General features: G+C 32.9%; 1 protein-coding gene across 2 annotated transcripts in view; it reads left to right on the top strand.

Moving 5' to 3' along the window:
- The window catches only part of MS3_00008527 (uncharacterized protein), a 39868-nt gene extending 19865 nt beyond the window's left edge, over window positions 1–20003 (top strand). The window contains exons 8-11 of one of the 2 annotated variants that reach the window (XM_051216856.1): window positions 4223–5034; window positions 8740–9036; window positions 10915–11361; window positions 13531–20003. In XM_051216856.1, the coding sequence (XP_051065476.1) occupies window positions 4223–5034; window positions 8740–9036; window positions 10915–11361; window positions 13531–14181 (2207 nt within the window). In that variant the 3' untranslated portion in view covers window positions 14182–20003. Of the gene's footprint in view, window positions 1–4222; window positions 5035–8739; window positions 9037–10914 lie in introns of both variants that reach the window. The other variant, XM_051216857.1, reaches the window with a different exon arrangement.
- The last annotated feature ends 7033 nt before the right edge of the window (window positions 20004–27036 follow it).

Genomic DNA, 27036 nt, shown 5'->3' with positions numbered 1-27036 from the left:
GTTAAACCTAATCATGTAAACCAATGAATCCCGGTTCAGTGGCCTAAAAATTGAAAACTCTCCATGAGGTATGAAGGTACTGGGTTCGATCTCTTTTGATAAGGTCCAAGATATACACTTAATGAAGTGGAGTCCCATATATGAATGGAACAATTGTTCACTGCTTCTAGTTTATCAATGGTTGTTTAGCTAAAATCAGTTGATGATGAAGACTATTTAATTTTTATCAACTGTTAAAATGTCAGTTTTAGTTCATAGATTCGACGGATGTCGTACACAAATGTGCTCCATTGTATGGTCTGTACAGTGTGCTGTCATTAATTTCTTGTTTGACCTTTTTAAGCCTCACAAATTTGTATCTGTACTTTATCTATTTATTTCTATGAAATACATTACACTACTGAGTCTTTAAAGAGATTTTTGCCTGTTTAAGTAGGTAAAAGTATGTAATATCTAAAGTAAATGTTTAGTGCCCCAGAGCTTTCAGTATTTATTTGACTGATTTGACCACTCTTATGCTGAATTTTCTGTAAGTCATTCGAATGCACAAATGTACTATAGTAAGATGGTGGTTTCGTGAGAATTTTCTATAGTTTGGAAATGATTTCACCATAAGTTAGTCAGTTTCAAAGCCATTTTGAATTAGGAAGATTTTATTGCTCTGTAGTAGAATCGGATGCCTCTTATAATATTAAGAATGTCAAATCATTGAATTTTGATATATTGGCTAAGTAGTATTATATCCTCCTTGAAATCTCAGGCCTTTGTTGGGTTGAATTTCGAATTGTATTGTGGATGCATATTGATGAGGAATTCCACAATACAACAGAACAGCTGTCTTATGCTCTCTGATTTCAATTCTTCATGGAGTCGGATCAGTTATATCTCCCATTCTTTATTTCTACTACAAATTTCGTCACGTGACAATGATGATATCACCAACTGTGTTATTGATTTGCAGACTTTTTTGTTATTATTTTGTGGTATGATTTGCAAGATATATATATTGTTTTCGTTATTGTTCCTTTGTTCTTTGGGTTGTCTGTATATATGTTTCTTAGGCCTCGTTAACTCGGAGATATACGTAACTTCACAATTTTGTCAATTAATCTTTTTTCTTACTCTGTCCTTTCTTTAGCCTTTGTTTATCATGTTCCTAAACACTCATTTTTATTTACTGACGTGTTTATAGGCATCCCAAGTATATATATATATATATATATATATATATATATATATATATATTGAGAAAACCATGTCAGCTATTTTCCTCGTTATGTGTTAAGTAGGTATATACACCTAACTTGATGAATTGAGATGTTCTTATTCGGTGATTGTTTAAAACGTTTAATACAATAATGGGCATATCCTAAATTCTCCATTATTTTGTTAATAGGCTCAGTTATCAATTATTGTTGGATTAAGACAATTTTTGTAACACTCTCACAAACACCTATTATACTCGTACACAAGTTGTGTATGAAGCATACACATAACTACTCTTGTGCTTCAGAAATTGAATTCCTATGACAGATTACTATATTAGTATTAATTATTATAGTTTGTATCAATCATTTTGGTAATTTCTTTCAACTAAAAAAACGACTATAAAAATTAGTATGGAAATTCATCTTTAAGCAATTTTCTCGGAGATTTAACTGGAATTTGTTTTTGTAATTTTTTCCCTCCTCATCTGATGTAGGTTATACTACTACTTTAGGCTCACTAATATTGTATTTAGTAGTGTGTATGAGATAGAAAACTTCACCTTGATGATATTGATCTGTTACCCATAGAACCGCTATTTATTTAATACATTTTTAAAAGAAAATCTAAATGATGAAAGCGCAAAATTTAACATAATACTGTACAGATGTATTTTATTTCGTTACTTCTATTTGAAATGCAACTTCACATATATTTAAAATTTCAATAGTTGAGATCATGAGTCAATCGAAGCTAGACCCCCATGGAAAACCTGAAAGCACTGGACAACCATCTCGTCCTATTGTGGGACTCCTCAGCACTGCACATCCACAATCCCGCCTCAGGAGATTCGAACCGAGGACCTATCAGTCTCGTGTGTGAACGCTTAACCTTTAGACCACTGAGCCAGCTGGCATCCAACATTGTTAATGTCTAACTGCAACTAATCCACGAAATTGAGCGACACATCCACCGTTGTCTTTAGTGAGTTACTATCTCACAACAGACCCAGTTGAACTCCTGTGGTCACTGCTTCTCATTATAACTCCAGGAAATACCTCTTGAAGCCAGTCACTAGTTTGCATGTGTTGATTCATATCAGAAGGGTTTTTGTGGATAGTGTAGTAATTTAATAGTTGAAATCATGAGTCAATTGAAGCTAGACCACCATGAAAAACGTGGAATCACTGGAAGGCCATTTCGTCCCATTGTGGGACTCCTCAGCAGTGTCGTCCAGTGCTTCCAGGTTTTCCATAGTGGTCTAGCTTGAATTGACTCATGATCTCAACTATTAACATTACTATAATATACACGAAAACCCCTTCTGATATATATAAGGTCATTTAATACTAATTTAAAATGAATATTTTCTGAAGTTAAGAAATTTTCTCCCACCATAGATATAAGACTTATTAGTAGGAAGTGCGGCAAATTGTCAGACGTCCTCTTGTGGTTCTTAAAGTCTGATTAAGAAGACAATAGTTTTAATCCATAAGCTAAGGGAATTAACAGAGAGAGAGGGGGGGTAGGTATAGATGGTAAAGTTTAGCGTGTTAAAATCAACATGGATATTGATCAAAAATACAAAAATAAATGAACTGTATTTGAAGAGAATAGTTGATATATTATTTTCTGTATGTAGAGATCATATTGTACTATATCTGTTCATATAATACGATTGAGTCATGTCAACCATTACATCTCCGTTAGTAGATAAGTTTACACAATGTATTTGTATTTAGAAATGTCTTCATGAAAATATTTTTAGAAATAATTAACCAAGTTTTCATTATCTCCATTATTACTTACTCCTGTTACCCCTCATGAAGGCGCATAAGCCGCCCACCAGTATTCTCCATCCAACTCTTTCCTGAGCAATCTTTTTCATGTCTGCTTCCAATTCTCAACATACTGTGTTCTTCGACCTTCCTCTTTTCCATTTACCTTCGGGATTCCAAGTTAGGGCTTACCTTGTGATGCAGTTTGATGATTTCCATAATGTATTTTCTATCCACTTCCAACGTTTTTTCCTAATTTCCTCTTCATCTGGAAGCTGGTTTGTTCTCTCCCACAATAGACGGTTGCTGATGCTATCCGGCCAACGGATATTGAGTATCTTGTGTAGACAACTGTTTATAAATACCTGTACATTTTTAATGATGGTTGTAGTAGGTCTCCAAATTCTAGCTCCGTACAATAGAACTAACTACTTTGACGTTCGTATTGAAGATTCTGGCTTTGATGTTGGTTCGCAGACTGTTGTTTTTAGTTCTATGTGTTCTTCAATTATTTGAATGCTATCCTTGCTTCGCCAATCCTCGCCTTTACGTCTGCATCACATCCTCCACGTTCGTCGATAATGCTTTCCATGTACGTGAGACTTTCCTCATCTTCCAGAGTTTCTCCATTATGTGTGATTGGGTTTGTGTCCCCCATGTTGTATTTGAGATTCTGGTTTTCTCCCTTGTGTATGTTGAGGACTACTGACGCTAAGGTTTCTGCTTCACTTCCATCTCCATTATGGCAGTCTATAAAATATGTATATATTTTTGTACATTTCTTGTCCGTTTATTTTAATAATAATATGCTATAAATTATATGATTGTTTGGGATAAAATACGTGTCCATGAGTTTGTAGCACATTTACTTTTCTATGTCAAATATATATGAAATATCTAATATTCTTCTGTTCATTTAGTCAATGAGTCGTAAATATAAGAACATAATTTTCGATAGAGGTTTCATTTCAATCTACAAGTTTGCTTTACTTGAATTTCTCATCTGGCAATTCGGGACGCGCTACAGTGGCGTGTTCATTAGGGACATATAAAAAGCTTTAAATAATTGGATTGAATTCCCCATTAAAAATTACACCTATTTGTAACGCTGTCTGACACGTTAAACAAGCGAGAAAAATGTTTGAAAATGACAGATATTGCAATTCTACTAAACATTGAAAAAAAGATAGTTATCATCCTCATATGCGTGTCTACATAAGTATTTCTCTATTTTATAGATTGTGGTGGATTTTTAAACAGTAATCTCGATGTCGATCTATTATCTCAATTGACACAATCGCAACGACAACAACATACTTCATCTAACACTGCTGCGTCTGCTGCTGCCACCGCTTTCTTCGATGATATTAATGCAGTTTACCCAACATTTTCTCAAGATATGGTTTTTCATTCACCATCTGATGATGGTTTCATTTCGACACATTCTACTTCCGAGGAACTAGATCATCCTCAACATCGTCATCATCATTCTTCGTTTTTAGTTACTGTCACTACAAGTAGTAATGTTGGTGTAAGTGATTGTTCATCATTGCCAAATTTTTACGCATCGAATCCAGTTAGTATACCTGGTAGGGGAGGAAATAATAATAAAGATATAAAAAGTTTACAAATGCGTTGTGAATTCTTGGATTCTATCACATGTCAATCGGATAATACTTTACCGCAATATGATTCAGCGCAATCGACTAATTTACAACAGGCTGGTAGTAGTAATAGTAGTATTATTCGATCGAGTAATTTTATCAAATCAAATCAACACATAGTAGGCTGGCCTTCAACTTTTATTGATGAAACTGGATATCATCGGCACAGTTCTCCTATATCTTCTCCAGTATCACTAAGTAGTAAGAGTAATAACAATCGATTTTCATCAATTGTTGGTACACCCCTTGGACGCGTTAATCTGCCAATTTTGGCGGCGGCAGGAGTCGATTTAAATGCTTCTGGATTAGCCAGTAGTGCTAGTAGTAGTTCTACCAGTGCTATATCATTTGGTACCATTGGTTCCCGTGTTCATCACTGTTCAATGGTTAGTTCTACTTTTTGTCATATTCACCATTTTCTTGTTTTGATCACAATATTTGTATTGATCTTGTTATTCTATTATTATTTAACTAACTAGGCTACAATTTCGAAGGGAAAACTGAAGGTGTTATTCGGATATGATGAAGTTGGGGATCCTCATCAACTAAGTTGAGACATTATTATGCAATGCCTAACTATCACTTACCTCGATACGGGATGTTTACTGATTTCGAAGTAGGTTAAAAGAAAACTGGAGATGGGCAATTTAAAACGCGCCATCAGTCCATAGAATTATCGACTGTCGAAATGAACCATGTTGGTATTTGCAGACTATCTGGTTGGGGTCCGCGCTACCATTGTAACTGATAGCTGATGATGTCAGATGAGAAAGCCTAGAATACGTCTGAGTGACACGGATGCATTCATCCTGCCTCTCCTTAAATGTTCAGTTTCAAAATTATCTAATACTTCCACAAAACAATTGTTTTTTTCTCGAATAATATTGTCCCTAATGTTTCCTACTATCATTGATGCTGTTACTACTTCTACTCTCGTAATTATTTTGATAATTTCATCTTTGTGCTGATGTAGCGTAACAAATTGAACCGGGGCGTACATGCACGTAGTTCTACGTTACTTATGACTAAATGACTAGTTATTTTGAAGACATTAATCGAGGTCAAATGAGTATTAGTAGTAACATTACTATCTCGTACACAATATATATAATTTTGTGGTACTATAAAGTTATTTAAATGAACTAATCCATTTCATTGGGATTAACCACTTCTGTTTCTTCGTATATGTTATTTTGTTCAATTATCACAATAAACTAACCACTAGTCATGTTACTGGTTGGCAATCAGGGTTCTCTTTTAATCTACGGACAGCTCACTGTGAAACGGTTTGGACGGTTTTATTAAATCCTGTGACTTACTTTTAAAGTAATTTATATCAATATAGCTATGGTGTTCATGAGTATTAGTGGGGTGATGGCTTAGTGGTTAAGTCATTCGTCTGTTAATGACCGACTAGATGGCTTACTTAAATACTTTTGTAAACTGAATTATACTGAAATTTTATTAGTCACTTGAACTAACATAACTGTGTACACGGGACTATTTTATTCCACAGTGTAAAATTCTATGTTAATAATGCATATTTCTAAACATTAAGTCATGCGTAGTCTGTAAGTTTTTAATCATAGCTGTCTTCGAAGTATTGCTCGTGTTTCGTGGAATCATCGATTGAGCACTGGTTGAAGTTAGGCGTATACCACTTGACAAAGATGAAAAGTCGCTTGGTCAGTTAGTGTGTCTTCATTGACTGAGGTGTTTAGGACTTGTGTTAAGTATGACTAACTACCGCCTACCTTGAGAAACGATGCTCTATGTTGATGACACCCGTGTCTGTCTATCTAAAGCATAAATATAATATTACATTTTTTGTAATACCAGGTTTTGAACTGTAAACAGTTCCACCTAGAACTGTTGGAGCTTTTTAACTTAGCATAGTTATAAAACTTTATATTTAATGACTTCTACTTTAAGAGCAAGAACAAAGATTCTAGCAGAATAGCATAAATTCTTTTTTATTTCGTAGGTTCTCGTCAGCTGCTTACAACCTGTGGTATTTAAAATTATAATTACATAATGGGTTTAAATTACTTACATGAATGAGTTTTGTTGGAAGTTAAATTGAATACATATTCGTGTAGTATAGTAAGGGTGTAAATAAAATTAATAGACTGAATATTGTAAATATATACCTTATAAAAATGGATTCATACTATTTTACTAGAATCTTTGTTCTTGCTCTTTTTAAAATAATAAAGGGAACTATATGTATGAAACTTCTGCTTTACTTAATGCCCAATTTATTCTGGATACTACTCGTTTAAATTTTGATGATTGTTTACAAAATAAATGTTTTATCATCTAAATCCTTCCATCGACATTTCCTTTCTCTCTGAAGTCCATATTTATGTTTTAAGATATTTAATAAGCATATGCAATCAAACATTCACATAATGAAAGATTAAAACTATGAATATAACAATTGTTATTATCCTTCTTACAATAATAACTTGTATTATTTTCTTTCTCTTTAATATTCATAATATTTCTATCGTTATTGCTTGCTTAAAACCACAAAATCTATTAAATAAATATAATATCATACAACTTTATTTTCCTTTCTAAACTCCGGATACTCAAAACAGATTCCTTTTTTTATTTTTTTATTTCACATATGAACAAATGTTGTTTTTTTTTAGTTGAAATCATTTTATTTTTCGTATCCTTGATGAAATTATTGATCACAATTATTATTACTATTAACGTCCTAGTGATAATAACAGATTGGTCATGTGATCTTGTGTTTGAAGGTTATTTTATTTCGTTATTATTATTGTTATCGTTGTCCTTCACTGTCCATTTTATCTCAATTTACTTGAAGTTGATTGGACTATTCAATACGTAGCGAATGATAGACAAACTAGCAAAAAGAGACATATTAACAATGCACTTTAAATCTTAGTCAATTTACGTTGACTTTATTGATTATAATCGATATTTATTAGAAAAAATAAAGGCCAACTTTGTGACATCCTACCTAACCATTATTATTATTATTATTATCATTATTATTATTATTATTATTATTATTATTATTATTATTATTATTATTATTATTATTATTATTATTATTATTATTAATCATGGTCGGTTTTCATTAGAGTACGTAATAAGTACATTTTTACAGTTTCAGTATAACAGATTTTGTAAGGAACAAATGGTGATCTAACATCAATCGGTTCATGATCTGAATGAAAAACTTAACAATCTCCAAAACCCTTAAACAACTTAGTAGTTTGAATTTTTCAATCTCTTAAATTCTGAGGCATATGTAGTCAGTTTCATGATGAATTTTATTCACATTTAGTTTTTGTATCTGCGTTTTTGTATACAAATTACTTTCACTATTGGCTTTATTTATGAATTAATGAGTCATTCATAAGTTACTTGTAATGAAATTTTGTCAAACTACTCACATGTATGTAATATTGAAATTGATATCTTTCTTTTTTAGGACATAATATATTACAGCTGTTTTGTATACTTTTTTATTACAGTCAACTTACTCAAGTGTTTTTTTTCATTATTATCTCAATATTAAGTAATCCTTGCAATACATTGTCTAGTTTTCTTTAGTAATGATTTATAAATAACTTAGTTTCCAACTCTTGTATATATCTGATGTTCTACCTTATTAGTTTAACATTTGATTAAGAAAGCATTTCAGGTTCAATTACCAATAGTTGAAAGGAAGGATTAAAAAAATGTGCCATAAATTTTATCGTCACTATATCGCTTGGGACTCATATTTCAATATTATTTACGGCCAAATCGAATCTAGTATCCAACCCATTTATCAAGTACAGATTTGTATACTTGGTTACGAGCCACGCTATGTTTAAAGACTAGTGATACTATCCAGTTCCCCTAAGTTGGGCAGGGTTCTAGTCTACAACTTAATGGCTGAAAGTCGCATGCATCAACCTCTGAGCTACCATTCCACATAGCTCTTAGTGTTCCATATGATCATGGTCGTGTTAATTTAATTAAACTTAGTTTTTTTAACCTTGTCATCGTCATATTCCAAAACCCAATATCTAACTATCTAATGAAATTGTAACTTTCAAATATAGACATCGGAATCCACAGACCAACCGGACAATAACCAGTCAACTAGATCACAACAATATTCAGAATGTTCAACTCAGGGTGGTATTTCTAATGTGTCTTCAACTTCATCTCCCAATCAACTGGATCTTGGTGGAACTCGAACAAGTTCTAGGATTTTCTCACATTCAATAAATGATAACTTTACCAACTTACCGCAGTCACCTATTCTTTTATCGTCTCCATTCAGTAATCCAGGTTGTGATCTAGAGCGTATAACTTTACGTCGTGAATTAGATGAAGTAAAACAACTTTTAGATTCAGTAAGTTGTCTTACATCACCATAGTCACGTTTTGTGTGTTTTGAATTTTTTTTTGTCTGTGTTCATATTTACTAGCTTAAGTTTTGGCAGATTAACTTTCTAGTCGAGGAAATACTCACCTCATCTTTCAATAAACCATAACAGACACATTCAGATAACATATGTATCAGACCAGTAACTTTTACATAAATAAAGTTATTGGGTTTTTTTATTCCTCATGTTTATTTTAATATACGATGATTGAAAACAAGTGGTATATGGTACCAGGTTTCTTCCTCTCGCTTCTGTCTGAGAGACAGTAGAACCTGTGCTTTCATTAATATGCAAGTATTTATCACTTGACTAGATGATAAGCGAATTCACTTGTTATCAGTATGAGGATTGTAGAGGTTGTTGAATGTTGTTGAGATCGCGAACAGAGAAGAAGATATTTATCCTAGTGTAGGACTCCTGATTGACAATGCACACCCACGATCTCACAACCGGGAATCTAACTTGAGACTTTCGTGTTGCGCGTGAACGCTTAACCTCTGGGTCACTGAGAAGGAATTCAGTAGTGTACATGTCGAACGTTGATTATCGCTCAATATCGCGAATTTATCGAAGTAGAAGTTTTCGCTCTGAAGAATATGATTAAACCATCCAGCTCAGAGGACAAAACTACAAAAATAGTTCACCTGATTTAAAAATCTACATTTTACAAGTATAGATAACTTTTAGTGGTTAGTAAGTACTTCGCATAGCAAATCGTTTCGAAACCTCTTTTGATCAAGTGTGTAGTGGGTTTTAAATCATATGTAGGTTAAAATATCTACGTTAGTTTTATTGGTGTTATATTTTGAAATTGGATTACGCACAGGCCCATGATACGAAACGATTGAACGTATTCTTATGCAAACGTGTTCGATGGCGAACTCAATAGAACAACACACAATAACATTTCAACGTCAATATTGCACGTGCTAATATATGATAAAGAAGCTGAGACTTTCAGAATAGTTTTTTATTTAGAAAAGGAGTCAAAAATTAAAGTAGAACAAAAACTCAATTTATACAGTAATCAAAATTAACTAGATATATTGAGCTCTCTAGGAATGTTGAACTGCATTTACCCTCTGGAAATTGGGATCGTGCAGAATTTCATCTGGATATGGTGGAGATTTTTAGCTCAGGTGGATGATTTTGATTGAGTTTTGTTCTCTGAGTTGGATGATTTGGTCGTGGAGCTTTCATCATTCTTCTGAACGACATCATCAGCATAAACTTCATGTAGAAGTGAGGTGTTCGAATTTCTCCACATGTGACCCACAGTTTGTCCTGTAGACCTCGATTTTGGTTGGTTATTGTTGACCCTTAATGTGTCATCGTTTAGTTCTTTATTTTGATTGTATCTTCTACTGATGTCATGGCATGGCATATCCTCACTTTTATCAGTGTATGTGGACACCCATTGGATTGGGGAAATGTCGAGACCTTCGATAAAGGTAATTCTAAAAACACCAGTGAATTTTTAAAAGCTTGGTACTCAGGTCAATCAGCAGTCAACAAATACACTGAAATCGATCCAATCTATCAAATCAGAAAAATTATGGACAAATAGGACCAAGAATCAAATAAATGGGAGATACAATCAAAATAAAGAAGTGAACGATGACAGGCTAAGGGTCAACAATAACCAATCAAGACCGAGGTCTACAGGAAAAGCTGAGGGTCATATATGGCGAAGTTCGAAAGCTTCATGACCAAGCCATTTAGCCCAAAGAAAAAAAAACTACCGAAATTCTGTCCACTATTAAACAATTACACACTCATGCACAGGGGTTCAATTATATTACTATTAATAATTTTACATTCTCTGTTTTTCATTTCAATTTGTAGAAGGAGGGTGAAGTGGAAGTTTTAAAAAAGCAAAGAGATTTTGTTACAGAACATTTACGTGATTCGCTTGGTGTAATTCGTCGTTTATTTCATTCATTGAATATATCGCCATCAGCTTCGACTGATTTATTTAAACCATTATTTATTGATACCGAAATTAATAATATTAGTAGTGAACAGAGTACCGGTTGTTGTTATGCTCAAAGTTTATCATCAGAATCAAATCCATGTGAGAAATTTAAAACGTGTATGCAAACTTCACCTATGAAAAGTCCTAGTCCAAGTGGACCAATTGATTCAGTTAGTCGAAACCCTCTACAACAACAAGAAGCATTAGCAGCTCTATTCGCTAACCCACTTGTATCAGCACTTTTGAATAGTCATCATAATAATGATATTGATACGACAGATGATGATGGTTCCAACAAGACAAAGTCTGAAACGCAGGTTTGTTGTTATTTAAATTAAATAAATTTTTGTTAGCTATTCCTATGATAAATGGTATTGGTCACAAATTGAACTCATTTGGTATACTATTGAAAATTAGGGAGTGCTTTATAATCATTGCATCCTAGTATGGAGCTCCTCTGCAGTGCACACCTATAACCCTATCAGCGATCGATCTGAGAACCTTCAGGGTTTGTAGTAAATGCTTAACTTTTAGAATCATTGTGTTGACGTCCATCACATCAGTTAGTGGCTCTATAATCTCACGTGACATCTCGGTTTAGCTTCTCATGATTTTCTTCTGGCATATTCCTGCATCAACAAATATCACACATTGAAGTAGTTAGTGGTCGAGGATGCATAATACACACACAGATAGGCAGTATTTGAGCATCTGTGACACATATCCCAACCATTTTGGTGAATGAGGATTTACTAACTGATCAACCGATTCGCCACCTAATATTTTACGTCTAACTTCAGCATTGATCATTCAATACTCTCAGCATACCTGAACAATGCTTTTAAAATATGTATGATTAAACACTGGTAACCTACGAACACCCTTTCAGTCAGTCGCAACATTGAACTTGATATGTATATACATCGGTTCAAGTTGCTATACCCCATTAGCACAGAGATGAAAATATCAAGCCAAACCCATAATAGTAAATGGGTTTGGCCTGATGAACATTGATTCTTCAAAGAGCCACGACTATCACAACTATCAAATACCAAAGAACAAACTATTGGGTGATATACTTGTCCTTTGACTAAGAGAAAAATTAATATGTCTCATGTGTCATAAAAAGTTATATAATTTGATATAAAGCTCATTAGATTTTCTCAATTTGTATTGAGATTTCATCTGATCTTATTCCTCTTTTAAATACTAACTTCAACAAGGTGGGCTACTGGCCGGTCATAGTTTCCAATGCGTTTCCATCCATTTCATATAATACTACTACTATTCTCTCTAGTTGGTTATATTACTATTGTTTGCACGAATCTATCTATTCGTGCAATCTGTAATAATTTCGTATACACTATTCTTAATTATTTATATTTGTGTGTATGCCTATGATAGTACTTCCTAATGTTATGTGTTGTATAGGTAATATATGTGTATACAATAATAATACCATTATAGAATAAATTAGTTTTCTGATGTTTGTATGTTATGTTGAGTGTATTGTGTTACACATGATTTTCTATTCTTTCCTCTACCTTTTTTCGATAAATCTAGAGAGATATTTAAAAAAACGTGTTCACTTAATAACAACAACATAATTATGTACTTTTTAAATATATATATGATTCTTTTTTTCATAAGTACATTGCACATGTTTGCTTTGTTTATTCATTCGTTCACGTGGTGATAAGTACTCTCCTGTTATAAAGAAAAGGATATTGTGTGTGATTACTCTGGTCATTCCGTCCTTTTTTATAAAGTAAAAACTGTAATTATAATCATTCCAATCAATTTTTTATATTTGCCTGCATTTTTTCGTTCCCCTCTCCTTCTTTTCTGGTAGGTTTTTATTATCGTTGTATAGTGTTAGTGATTAAAAGTTATCAAACTATGTCCTGTTATATGTGAAAAAAAAATCAGTATTTCAGCTCTTATTCTTACATGAACTTGGTAATCAGTCGCCTCACTGTTATCGTTACTTTAGTATCTAATTGTTTGTGTGTAGTATTCGTCAGGGATTGATCTCATTTAGGATAGTAATACTGAAAAACAGTGTTGTACCGGACGACCCTTTTGTACTTCTGCGGAGTCCCATGCTAAGACGAAACAATTGCATAGTGGTCCCTAGCTTTCAGTAGTATCTCAAGTCGTTTTGACCCTAGCAAGGTAGGTAGTCATTTCTAAAATACTATCTCTAGTCTGTTTCTGCCGTATCGTAGTTTCACTCTATTTGTCTCTTTTGTTAAACGTATGTAATATGAAACCAGAAATGTGTGTGTGTGTGTGTGTGTGCAGTTTTTCCTACAAGCCACTAATCTCCTATCTTTCTCGCTTTGGACACCGCATTCATTCCTGATAGATAATAAAGTTTTCTTATATTTTCTCATTTATTCTAATTCATGATTTTTTTCCTGCAGTAAATAAACGTTTATTTTATTAATATTTCTTTTCTAAAAAATATCTATATTCAATTTTAGTTTCAAAATTGGAATTTACCAAACAGTAATTATAATACAGATTGTATACAACATGATAATGAATCATCTGTGCACGAACTCAAAGAAACTTTCAATAATTCATGTTTATTATCATCTACTTGTGCTGGTGTTGATGATGGTGGTACACATAAAAATTCTGATTATAATGATGATGACGATCTATTCTCTGCATCAGGTTTGCTATCATTATCTAATCAAGAATCTTGTGATTTAGATCAACAAATAGTAGAAGGCAGTAATACAGAAGAATTGTTAACACATCATCATTCGAAGATTTTTGATGTGCCCACTATCGCTAGTACTTCTGTTTCTGAGTTGACAACAACCACGACGGCAGATACATTGACAATATTAACTAATAATACTACGTTTGAAGAATCTATTGTACCGACCACTGAAATGACAGTTATCGAAGAAAACTCATTCCGATCGAATACAATAATGAATACTACTACTGTCGACCCTGTTACTACTTCTACCAGTACTAGTTTTGTATTTCAGAATTCATCCCTAGATATACAACATCAGGAAAGTAATAACAATGATAACAATAAGAAACAAAACAACAACTGTTGTTTATCAACCTCATCGTCATCTAAACATATAACTAATGAAAAACAACCTGTCTAATGTTTGTTGATATCACAAACACACACACAAAGAGAACTACATCATTATCATGCTTAGTTTTTTTTCTCTAGGCCCTGTTCCACAATATTACTATTATATAATGATCATATATAATTCATAATTATTAGAGAATAAAAATAAAATTAACAAAGGATAATTCTAGTGGACGAAACCGATCAAAAGTATGTGAGGTGAAACAAGCTATACACAATAAAATGTAAAAGATGATCCCTAATTAGATTCAGATTTATTAGACAAGATTCTTTTTGTTTTCTTAATTTATTCTTAGTGAAATATTTGATTACAATATTAACTATTAGCATTGTTATTCTTACTTATCGTTCGACATTGTTTAGGTGTCTATCTGATTTTACGTATATTATTATTATTAATACTATTACTATGATCTATTTTCATAAACATTTTACATATATACACATGGTTTCATTTAATTAACTGAGCCGACAATTAATTCATTGTAACAATATTTTCCCATTGTTGTGTTTTCGCTGGCGTGTATATATGTGTATGTTGCGATTTGTACCTTTCTCTCTCGTCATAAATCATACTTTTTCTTCTTACTTTCAATTAGTGCTATTCAGTAGTCTGTCACATTTATGATAAGATAACAGAGATAATTAAGAATAAGGGTGGGAGGAATGGTAATTCTCTCTCTTTCTTTTTCTTTTCTACTATGTTTATAAACAAACAAGCAAGTAAATATTATCACCACCCTGAACATACATCATTTATTAGTTGTAGTTGTAATTTATTTATCCATTGTGCAAATTCAATACAATAACCATACAATACACGCGCATACACATAGACACACATAAATGATAATTTCTTTTTTTCTTTTTATTCGTCTGTTTGTAAAATATCTACTAGTATTGTTTGTTGAGTATTTTCATAGTATCAGTTTTCATATTCATAAATTTCTATGTGCACACATACAACGTGTGTATGTGTATGATAATGAATTGTGATTAGTGATTTTGGGTTTACATAATTAGTCACTTTATTACATGTTTATTTGGGATAATTCTATACTTGTTTATAACTAACAAGCTTTTTTTCGAAACAATTCATGCCTCAACTACTATGAAAACATACATCATATGTGTTTGTGTTTATTATTCATAGAAGATGGATGGATGATTACAATAATAATATTGAAAAGTAACCGCTGTAATTACTCCCGACGCTGTCACCGCTGCCAATAGCCTACTAACCAATAAACTTTAATACTGCATACTAACTTACAAGTCATCTTTTAGATATCTTGCGTGCATATATCTTTTCAGTTATGTGTTTATATGATTATTATTATTATTGTTATTATTATTATTTGAATCAGAATATGAGAAAATACATTTTGATAAGTATGTTATCATTAATGATAGCAATTTAGCGCCAAAGCTTACTAGAGATATTACTATTATTCATTGTGTTCTATTTGTTTTATTCAATTAAATCTTTTTTGAGTTTGCTTTTTATAAACAGACACACGCTGAGACAGTGAACAAAAACATGGAAGCAAATCAACTTACACAGTCAAATTACATGATTTTCTTCTTTTAGGTTATTGTTTATTTGTCGCTCACTTATGTATCGGTCTTGTATTATTATTACTATTGTATGTGTGTGGTCTCCCACCATTTTGTTGCATTGCCCATTTTGCCTACACTATTTATAGAGATACTTATCTTTTTTTCGTCTTTTTGTTTGTTTTTCTACATAACTATATCAATTATATTACGAATGATTGTGTGATATGGACACAATTATTATTATTATCGTTAGTAATAATGTGTTAATTATAGTCTTATATTTTACATAAACATACATTCACTTAAGTGTAATGTATCTAATTTCTGATTAATTTGTCCTGTTTTTGGTTGTTTAGTGATTCAAATAGAAATTCTAGTTATTTTTCCTATTAGCAAATTCATTTAGTTGAAAAAATGTTTTTAAAGAGATGTGTATGTTTTTTTAATATGATGATAGACAGGAAGAGACTTATACATCTTTTGCCTTTATTTTTTTGCTCCCCTTTTCTTTGGAAAAGTTATCTTTCTATCTGCTTTTCTTCGTTTTTTGCTAATTGTTTCTTCTATCATTAATGAGCTGATATGTTTGAATGGTAACGAATGATTTTTCATTGTTCTAGCTTGTTTTTACCATCGATTTTTTGCACTTATTCTACTATGGACATCATATTAAATAGGAGTATTTTCTTCGGTTCCATGTATTCTGTTTATTTCTAAATGAAAGGAAAAGATTGTTTTTAATGTTTATCATATTTCCTGGCATAGTTTCCCATTTTTTACTGACGATGATGATCTACTCATTTTACACCTGTATGCACATCAATCTATTCACAGTTATTCATTATCATTTTTACTATTTAATGCCATTTATGTAATCACATTTCGGGAATAATAAAGCTATGTATCTTCACACTTATTCAAGATAATAATGATGAGTTCACAATAGTCTTTCATTTAATGACTTCTGTTTGTTTGTTTGTCCGTTATTGTTATTATTGTCCTTTTCATCATCAAGCTTTTTTTGTAACCATCGTTTTACTATTTTTTTCATTATTCAATTATAATTGTTTATGTACTCTGTTTCCACGCCCGCTTGTATGTGTGTGTGTATGTATGTATAGTATGCTGTTGTTTATTGTTCTTTCTTGAAATTATTATTTATGCTTAATATCACTTACTTGTTCATGTATTTTCTCAAGATTGTTAGTGTATTATAATTTAATGAGTGTCATGTTATATGTGTTCACTTTCTGTCTTTTACCACTCAGGTTCATTTTTTTCGTTTCCTTCCTATGGTTCACTATTTCACCGACCAGCAGTTTTAATTTTGATTCAAACTTCTACACCAAAATAGATGTATCATATTTATTATATTGTACTAACAAATTAATTTATATTCACATCTCGAAGATTTTTACCCTCTTTGAATAATAATTATTGTTTCCTACCAATATGTATCTTTCTTTAAGTAAAAAGAGAGAAAGTATTGTTGAAGATTTGTTTCATTTTTAACTTTGATGGTTAAATTCTTTCTCTAATGGACAACAGTGAATAAATAACGTAATGACAACAACGGAACATGTAACTGGGATCTATCTTGAGTTATACTAATTAACAAAGTATAACATTTAAAAAATATGCCCAAGTCATTTCACCCTTCTTGTCTAATAAGTTATTTTCTTTTAGTCATCATTACTGTTGTTATGACTGTTCTGGTTCGTGTTATTATCCAGAGCCGTTCATCAATGTACTTTTATTTGTGTGTGTGTGTGTGTGTGCGCGAGTAGATGGGTGGTTCAGTTGATCAACAATGATTGAATCTTGTGCTTATACTATTTTTACATTTTATTTTCACTATTACTGTTACTAATACTGTTAGAGTTTCTTATGCCATGTATACGATTTTTAAAGAAATTTTTATGTCTACTTTTCTCTCAGTTGCAATAATTAACAATAAGGTAGGGTAGTGCATTGTATCTCGAAAAGAAAAACAAACAGAAATACATAACAACTTAGCACAAAACAACAGCTTATTGGTCTTCTTTCTGTTTCTCATTTAACAATGTTGGTTTCATTTATTTATTTGTCTTTACTCGCTTCTTTCTGCGCTTACGTATTGTATTTGTGGGATTCGACTTGATCTACCTATTCATTAATTTATTTAACATTTGAGATTTGTTTATTTTTTCAGTGAGGAATAGGTTTTCTGTGTTTTTTTCAACTTTTCACGTCAGTCTGTCATTTGTTTGTTTTTGTCTCATTTACAAAATACTTGATCTTAACAATTTCGTTTTCTTTTATCTATTGTGATTTTTTCTATGCGTCAATTGTTTACTGGGCTTTTCGTTTATTCTACTCTACTTTCCATAGTTGATAATCTACATCTTTTAAATGCTTATTTATTCAAGTCCCAATATTATTAGTACCCTGTTATTCCACTAGTGTTTCTCGTTGGATTGTCTTTTTTATCCAGAGGTGGTTAACATTGTCCGGTTTTGAGTATGTATGCAATTTTGTGTTCGATCCACACAATAATTTTTTCACATTGCCTACCCTGGTATTGATCGTGCTCCTCTCTTTCTTCGTTATTACTGTCTTATTCAATTTGTACATCAACGCAATTACATACATATAGATTTAACATTTTCTAAGCTTTTTAATCATCTGCGGTCTTTTTCTTGATAGTCAAGTATGTATGTTCTTCTTTTCTACCACTTTTTCTTTCCTCTATTTCACAATCAATTGTCTGTTGTATTGAAAAAGATGTTGAGTAACAGCTACCACCGTCACTATAGTTCAATGTTAAATTGTCCAATGTCTCACTTTCACCAAAGTTTTATTTTTGTTGCTACATAATTTTCATTTTCATACATTTTTAATCACTCACTATGTGATTGTTATATTACAATACTTCTGTGTGTGTTTAATAATAAATACATGCAGAAGAGAGATACATGCACATAAACCTAGAGTATACACCATTGTTCGTATTTCTTGCTTACATACAAGTATATATGTGTAGTACTTGTATCAATATTGTTTCTATTATATAGCATCATTTATATTTCTCTGATCAGAATTTAAGAAAACTAAAAGATTATTCTAGATGATACTATATTACTAAAATGCTACTTATTTTCTTTAATAGGATTTTTTTCATTATTACATTCTGTCATTAGACATTTACAAAAATCAAAACAGATTATAAACAATACAATTACATACGAAAAATAAATATGTTCTGACTTTTTGTTGCTCTGATTGGTTTGGATAAATGTAGAAAAGTAGCTATTAAACGGGTGCGAGTGGTGGTTAAAACTTTCAACTATCAAGCTAATTGTTTCGAGACTTTAGTCAATCTGCTTTCGTCTGGGTAACTTCATAGTTGGCTTGGAACCAACTCCTTGATTCAGTATCTGGTTAATGATCTAGGTAAATAGAATAAGTACTATCATAGCGGGTAGATCTGAATGTCCTAGACTCGATTTCTAGCGCGGCCTTGGGTGAGCTAAAAGTTGGACTTCAATAGCTTTTTTTTCTGCATTATAATCTAGTTATTGTTAGGGATAGCAAGTGTTTTAGGATTTTAAAAGATAGCAGTGTGTAATCCCCCTAGTCCGTCGATATTCACATTCGGACTCAAAACCGGCACCCTTCATTTTAAATCTAAATTGTCACCCACTAAACGTGTGGGTCTACATGGTCGCTAACTTGTTCATCGGGTATGATGTATGTGCAATTAGTAAGTTTTAATTATTCTGTCGTGAAGATCACGGATTCAAATATTTCTTACTTATAAGTCTCAAATAGGATGGATTTCGTGATAATCTATCCTATAAAATGTGCGGGAGTATTGCTATGCTGAGTTAATCTCCTCAGGATATGCATATGTCAACAAAGACCGAAATTCAGTCCTAAATGCCAACAATAGGGTAATGTAAACCCTTTCAATGATAATCATACGAAGATGTATTGGAGGTTGATAGCCATATGTTAAATTAACTTAACATCAAGAGATAGACAACCTGGAGGAAAATAATTTATGGATAGCGTCTCCATAGATCTGGCGTTTAATTTGTATCCCTAAACAGCAGTCTAGTTTTATGGTTAATGTTAGTTCGTGATGAGAACCATAACTCTCAATCCTGATTCGTTACATTAATCCATAAGTGTATTTTAATGATAAATGATCAGTTTTTTCAAGGTCGTCCATCAGCCCTTATATCACCCAAATTTATTATCGAACGCAATATTGAACTAATTAAGCTACTAGAATAGATATTGAGGTAACTCTTATTATGCCTCGAAACATTGAGCCACAAAATCACAGGATTATTTGAAATAAACTGGTTAAGAATCGTCACAACGGAATAAATTTCATTTCTACCAGCCTGGTTGAATCATCAAACGTTTAGTTTAGTGATCATTTTTTGAAAACTACCAATGTATTTTTCATAATTCACATCTGGATAGTGTTTACCAAGGTTCTAAGTTTCGCATTGAATAACTTTCTAATTAATGTTAGGTAGCTTGTTATTCAGTTTGTTTATTCGGTCATCTGTACTCAATTCTGAACTTCAGAATAGTGTGCTCACCACAAAATTTGCCGTTTTGTATAAAAGTTAGTAAAACTTTGGTAACAGCTGACCTAAAACTAACCAAACAACGCGTTAACAAATTTTAAAGGTCCTAATCTTTTTAAAGGATGATAAGTGTAACATCCATGATAAACGAAACAAAATGACTTAACGCTGAGAATTTCAATGATACCAATAACAGGAAAAATATTTCATTGGTAAGTATTTTCAAGAAAACGAATAACTGGATTGTATGTCTTTCAATCTCAAATTCCACTTCACATTCCTAACAAACATTTCCTACTTTACCTAACAATGGTACATGATTACTGTTATCGGTGCTTTTATCCAAAACAACATTAATTAATTATACTATTTAAAAACATCATAACCTGCGCATCATCTAACGGGTGTTTCAGTTTGTTAATCATATTTTCTACTGTTACATGCTGCCAAATCACATCAGTCTGCCAACCTTAACTTTTATAATTCCATTCAATGCGGAATGAAAACTGAATTAAATTACTAGAGGGTTAGGAGAGTCCGCTCTCCCTCTCCAAATGCTTACACATGGACATGCATATACGACAATTATCAGGGAAGTCCTGCTTACTGCCTTCTCTCGGTGAGAGTGTTGTTGAGAAAAGGGAATGTCTGGCGCTACAACCGGGTTGGTAGATACAGAGGATCCACTTAAGGCATTTGGAAAACACTGATTTCAAACCAGTTGTGCATATGAACCCCTGGATCCTAAGGAAACAAATGGTGTATGAACCAATTATTGGACACTGGCTACCATGAGACTGCATCTCCTGACGCTGCTCCACTGCCTTCTGGATCAGACCTTTGGGTCGAAGGCTCCGGGTGTGATCCCCTAAGAAAATCACCTGCTTCGATTTGGGCACCCGAGCAGTATCACAGCTTACACATAAATCAAGTGACTTGTATAGTTGTATATGTATTCAGTGCCCCTTTGTACTAATAATAATCTAGACGAGAATATATGAGACTGTTTCGAACGCGACTATTGTCATCGTTTCTAAATGATTATCAAATCTTAATTAATCTCGGATAACCTTAATTAACTAAGTTAGTTATTAAGTTCTGTCATATATTATCATGCTGACAAGATGATAATTTAATTAATTAACTCACTGGTTGGTTCTATTGATTTGATTAAATGAATCATTACTCATAAAAAAAACAAGATTACTAAAATACCTATTTATAGCTTTTTATGATAGAACAAGTGTATGAGTCAATGTTGACATTTGTATTCAGATAGTCTGCCTGTTAAAAGATTTCCTTCAAGTAATACCAAGATACATATGACATAATTACATATATAACTTTATTCATCGACTCCAGGAAATAGCTAATCCTACGCTACATACATTATCTAGGAGCATTTCCAATGTAGCGTTGACCGAAATATATGAGATACAAAGAAAAGATTCATGAACAGACAAGTTTGTTTATAACTCAACATGTGAGACAACCTCATCGGATGTTTTCTAAAAAGCTAAATTTATTCAAAACAATGACAATTTCTATAATGATCAACATGGTTGTTGTTTTCTGGTAAGCTTTCACCTATTCTCTAAATGTTCCAAGGAAGGATAATAATGTGGTCACTAGGTTAGGATCTGTCAAAATAGTAAGTCACTAGATAGTGTAGCTTCGACGTAAGACTAAATAGCTTAACCATTCACATCATTTCAGTTAACTATAGTGTATTAATACTATTACTCAAACAACATAAGTAAATTCATTATGCAAATTATTAGCCTAGTACAAGTCTTATTCTGTTAGCAAGACTTTATTAAATATAAATGTCTGTCTCAGTTAATCCAACCTTTTAAGATACACTTCAGAGACAAGCTATTATATATTAATTCATTCACTGATAGTTTGGCAAAAAAAACAAACGTCAACAACTGTCAGGTAATTAACTTTATCCGATCATCAGTAGTCATAGTATGCTCTACTTAATTTGCAAATTTTTCAACTTATAATTCACATTAGTAATTTCTCTAAAAATCGACTTTATATTGTTCAATTTAGAAATCACTTCTAATCGGCTGATATATTTTTTATACTGTGAATTATTAAATAATAAGGTTAAACTGTTGACAAAATACTAGAGATTAATCTATTACATAATAATTAGGTTAAGAGTTTTTGTCACAAATTTTTTAATGTGTTAAGATTACACCTACAGAATAATCGGTAAAACGTTTTATAGCTTAATTAGTACGAAAAAAAAAATATTTTTTCACTGTAGGGTTGTGGAGATTGTTAAGTTATTGATTGAGATCTTGGACCGATTGATGTTGGACCACCATTGAAAACCTGGAAGCATGATCCGAATCAAAAACTTAATAATCTCCACAACCCGATACTGATAATCACCATGTGCTCACTAGTGACTAGCTACGTGAGGGAATTCTCGGGGTTCTAGTGAGAAGCCGTGACCAGTGGAGCTAATCCGTGTCGGGTAGAGACAGGTATCTACCTCAGTACAATGGAAGTTGGTCGCGCAATTTCGTGGATTGGTTGATGTTAGACATTAACACCATTGGATGCCGGCTCAGTGGTCTAGTAGGTTAAGCGGTCGCGCGCGAGATCGAAGGCCCTGGGTTTGAACCCCGCGCACTGCTGAAGAGGCCCACAATAGAACGAGGCGGCTATCCAGTGCTTCCAGGTTTTCAATGGTGGTGTAACATTAATCGGTTCAAGATCTCAATCAAAAATATATTTTTTTAAATATAGTTGAAAAAATTATATTTAATCATACATTTTCTTAATTGGAATATTGGAAAGTAAAAATATTGAAAAAAAGCTAAATTTATCAGATAATGAAAATCTGATTGTTTTAATTTTTGATGGAGTTTTGTTCTCTGAGTTGGATTGATTCTTGTTGACCTTAAACTTGTCAACAAGAACCAATTAATATCGAGGTCTACAGGACAAGCTGTAAGTTATATGTGGAGAAATTCGAACACTTCACTTCTACTCGAATTTTACGCTCATAATGTCGTTCAGGAGAACGATGAAAGCTTCACGACCAAACCATCCAGCTCAGAGAACAAAACTCCACCAAAATCATTCACCTGAGCTAGAAATCTCCACCATCTCAGAATCATATGGGCGTAGATTGTTTGAACCTTTAACTTTTGGGTAGTGTTTTAGTTAACAGTATTCTAGATTATGAATTGTATTTTAGTCATATGCGACATAAAAATTGGCACATATGCGCACTGGTCCAAGTTGTCAAATGAAATCAGCACAGTGAGGTGAAATGATTAAGACAAGTGATAGAGTAGTAGGAGTAATAACAGTGTCAGTGATTGTGGAAAAGGTTAAGTATAGATAATATTATTCGAACATAAGTGATAAATTTACGGAATGAAAAGAAATAGTATTTTAAAAGACAATGAAATGAATGAATCTGTAGTCGATTTTGAACGATAACGCTCAACTTCTATATCAATCGGTTACGATAATCGCTCAATCCCCACTCAGGTAGTCTGGGGTTTTCCACATGGTTCAGTCCAGCAACAAGCAATTTCGCTGTCTGATATCAAATCTTGGTTCAGCCTCTCCTAGTTTCCTTCCAACATACTTCTGCAATAACAAACATTGCTCATCAGGGTGGTTGGTGGTTGATCATACACAATACATATCCCATATCGGTGAAGATTAACTAACTGATTGAGCGATTTGTCATCTTTACGTTGCACACTGTATCTAACTTCAGCATTGCTAACCTGATAGTCTCAATATACACAAGCAATGCTTCGAAGGCAGGCCATTCCTGAAGGAATATTTCCCGCTTAGAGGGAAACTCATCCCAAACATACTCGAATGGTTGCTCAAGGCCGTCGGAAGACTGAATTTTGTTAGCGCCTTCATAAAACAAAGTTATGTCACCTACAGATTCTTAGTCGACAAGTAAGTCTCCTGGTACGAGATCAGTGGTACACGAAAACATAATGGATAATTTATGAAGCTTATTTCACTGGTTTGTGAAGTCTAATTAAATCGTTTGTAAGGTGATCAGAGGTAATCGACAGCAAATTTTAAATCCTGCTAACGAGTACGATAACACTAAACCCATATGTAGAGTTTCCTTTAGACTATTTCTGATAACCTAACATTTCAACTAAGTGCCTGCAACGTTGAGTCGCCTAGACTTGTTGTCCTACTACAGAATAATCAGGACTGAAGGACTAGAAAAACATGACATTGATCACCACTCAGTGATCGATCGGTCGTAAATGAAATAGGTAGACCGTTTTTATTATGGATTATTATTATCTGGAAAATCATTTTTTGAGGCCAACTAAACACTGGCTAGATATCTCGTCCTAATTCAGCACCCTTTAGTGGTCCATACATTACGTTTGATGGAAAGCAGTAATACTATTTTTCATAACGAACGCATTACTTTAAGATCGTCGAGTTGGAAGTTGTCGTTAATTCCAACCACATCCATTAACTTTGGGTCCGCTAACAGTTGTTGTATCATGCTGATTCTTTATTGACCACAAAAATATTCTCATACTTACGTAACTGCAAAAGAGGAAGATCAAGGAACACACTATGTCGGAAATCAGAAGCAAACGTGAAAAGGATGAATAGCAATTGGAAACAACTGGAAAGGATTGATCAGAACATAGTTCAATGGAGAATGCTGATGAGTGGCCTATGCTCCTCCACGAGGGTTGACAGGCGTAAGTAAGTAAGTACGTAGCCAAACTAGCCATCCAAGTATTTGTATAAAATCTAGGACCACTATCACCTCATAAACAATAAATCTCAATATGTACATAACTTAGACAAAACCTAATAACAAGATTTTTGTCTGATGTACTGTCATTTAGGAACAGTAGAAAGGAAGATAGTCAGCTCTCTAATAAAGATTGCTATTATAGAGCAATTGGAGTTTTGATTAGTGCACGTTAGTAAGATTAATCACGGTCATAAAATGAACAATTTTGTTTTCTCTACTTGTCAACACCAATGTATATAAACACAAATCAGACCAGAACACCGATTTTTTACTGAGCTTGAAATAACTGTATTCTTTTAAAATAATTTATTAACATCCAGATACAATATCGATGACTTAAGGAATCTAATTATTTATTGTAAAATCACTGGATTATGATTTATCTAAGAAGTCGTGTGGTTTTTGTGTGTGATAGTTTACCAATAATTACAAATCTTAGCCCAGTTGTTGAGTTAACTAATAATTAACATTGTATTAGGACGTCAAACAAAGTAGTACTTTGGATTACTTCACCATCATACATAAAGCAAGCTATAAGAAATAAAATTTTACGTGATAATCATCAAAAGTATATAATTTCTTACGAAATGAGTTGAAACTCATCTAAACAGACCATTAGTGAAGTTTTTTTAAGTAACGTAGATCGCGAGAGGGATACAGAAAAAAAGAAAGGCCGAGGTGGAATTTAAATGTCCGTAAAAGGCTACAGGTATATCATGCTCATAATCACCACTAAAATTAGCAAAATTTGCATCAATTTATACCCATCATCAAAAACTAAAAACATGAATACCAAACCTTGGAACAATTAACAATTTTGACCAATCTGGTCACACATATACTTGTCAGGGCATTAATAAACGTCAATTAAATTATCTAGTCGATCATTATTCATTAATTATTTTAAGTATAAATTATCTCATCTGACCAACTCAATGTGCACTTACCAATTTACTTGCTCATGTGGAGCCAGGTATTTAAGCCGTTCTACGCGTGCTTTATCCAAAAGAATTCAAGAACATTACCCGGCGTGGCTAAATGGGAAAAACGACTCAATAAGAAGTTCAATAATCGAACACCTTGTAAACACAGATCACTCAATTAAGACAAACTATGCGTTCAAAGTCATCTACAAGGTAAGTAGAAGTCTTCCAAATGTAATTATATTGCTTCTTCTTAACATTGCCGAAGCAATAGCCATACATCTGGGAAAAGCAGAATTGTGTCCGAAAGAGATTGGTACAACCTTTTCTTCTACCATGGTTTTAATGTCTCATAGTTTGATTTTCTTCATAGTCTTCTTCTATTACAGCCATATGCTTCCCCTTTGTTGTAACGGGTGATTGCAGATTTCGATAAGCAGCGTTTTATTGATCGATTCGGTGACAGTGACACGTAAACACGTACGGACGACCTAGAGTCCCGATTGGTCCCGCTTCCCTGTCTAGCCCAGCCAGTTGAGTCCAGAACACAAGTCACAGCCTCTGAGTTATGAATCATTATATTTCAAACATACTTTGTTTATATACCAATCAAGCAGACCACAACGTACCATAAAATAGAAAACAACATTTACACAATATTTAACAAGTGAAACAAACATCGACCAATGGGAAATGTCCATTTAACGTTCAAGGACACCATTCGACTTAACACGATAATTATTGGCATATTCCTTTGCATACCTAACACCTCCCTTTTTTTTGAAAGATCCGGAGTTGATATCCGGATTTTAAAATTTTCTGCGTCCGTCCTCCCCCGCGGAATAATGTTGGGTCCTCATATACCCAAGTAACAGTTAGTCTGATTCTATTCAAAGCATATTTCCCTCATTGAGTAGAGGGTCCACTAGAACTGACTAGATAATGAGAATTAGCGACACCAGACATACCTAACACCCTTCCATCTTCTCCCTAAACTCTTCCCCCAC

The sequence above is a fragment of the Schistosoma haematobium genome, chromosome 6 (assembly GCF_000699445.3).
Source record: "Schistosoma haematobium chromosome 6, whole genome shotgun sequence".
NCBI classification, from domain to species: domain Eukaryota; kingdom Metazoa; phylum Platyhelminthes; class Trematoda; order Strigeidida; family Schistosomatidae; genus Schistosoma; species Schistosoma haematobium.
This window is presented reverse-complemented; position numbering and strand designations above follow the sequence as displayed.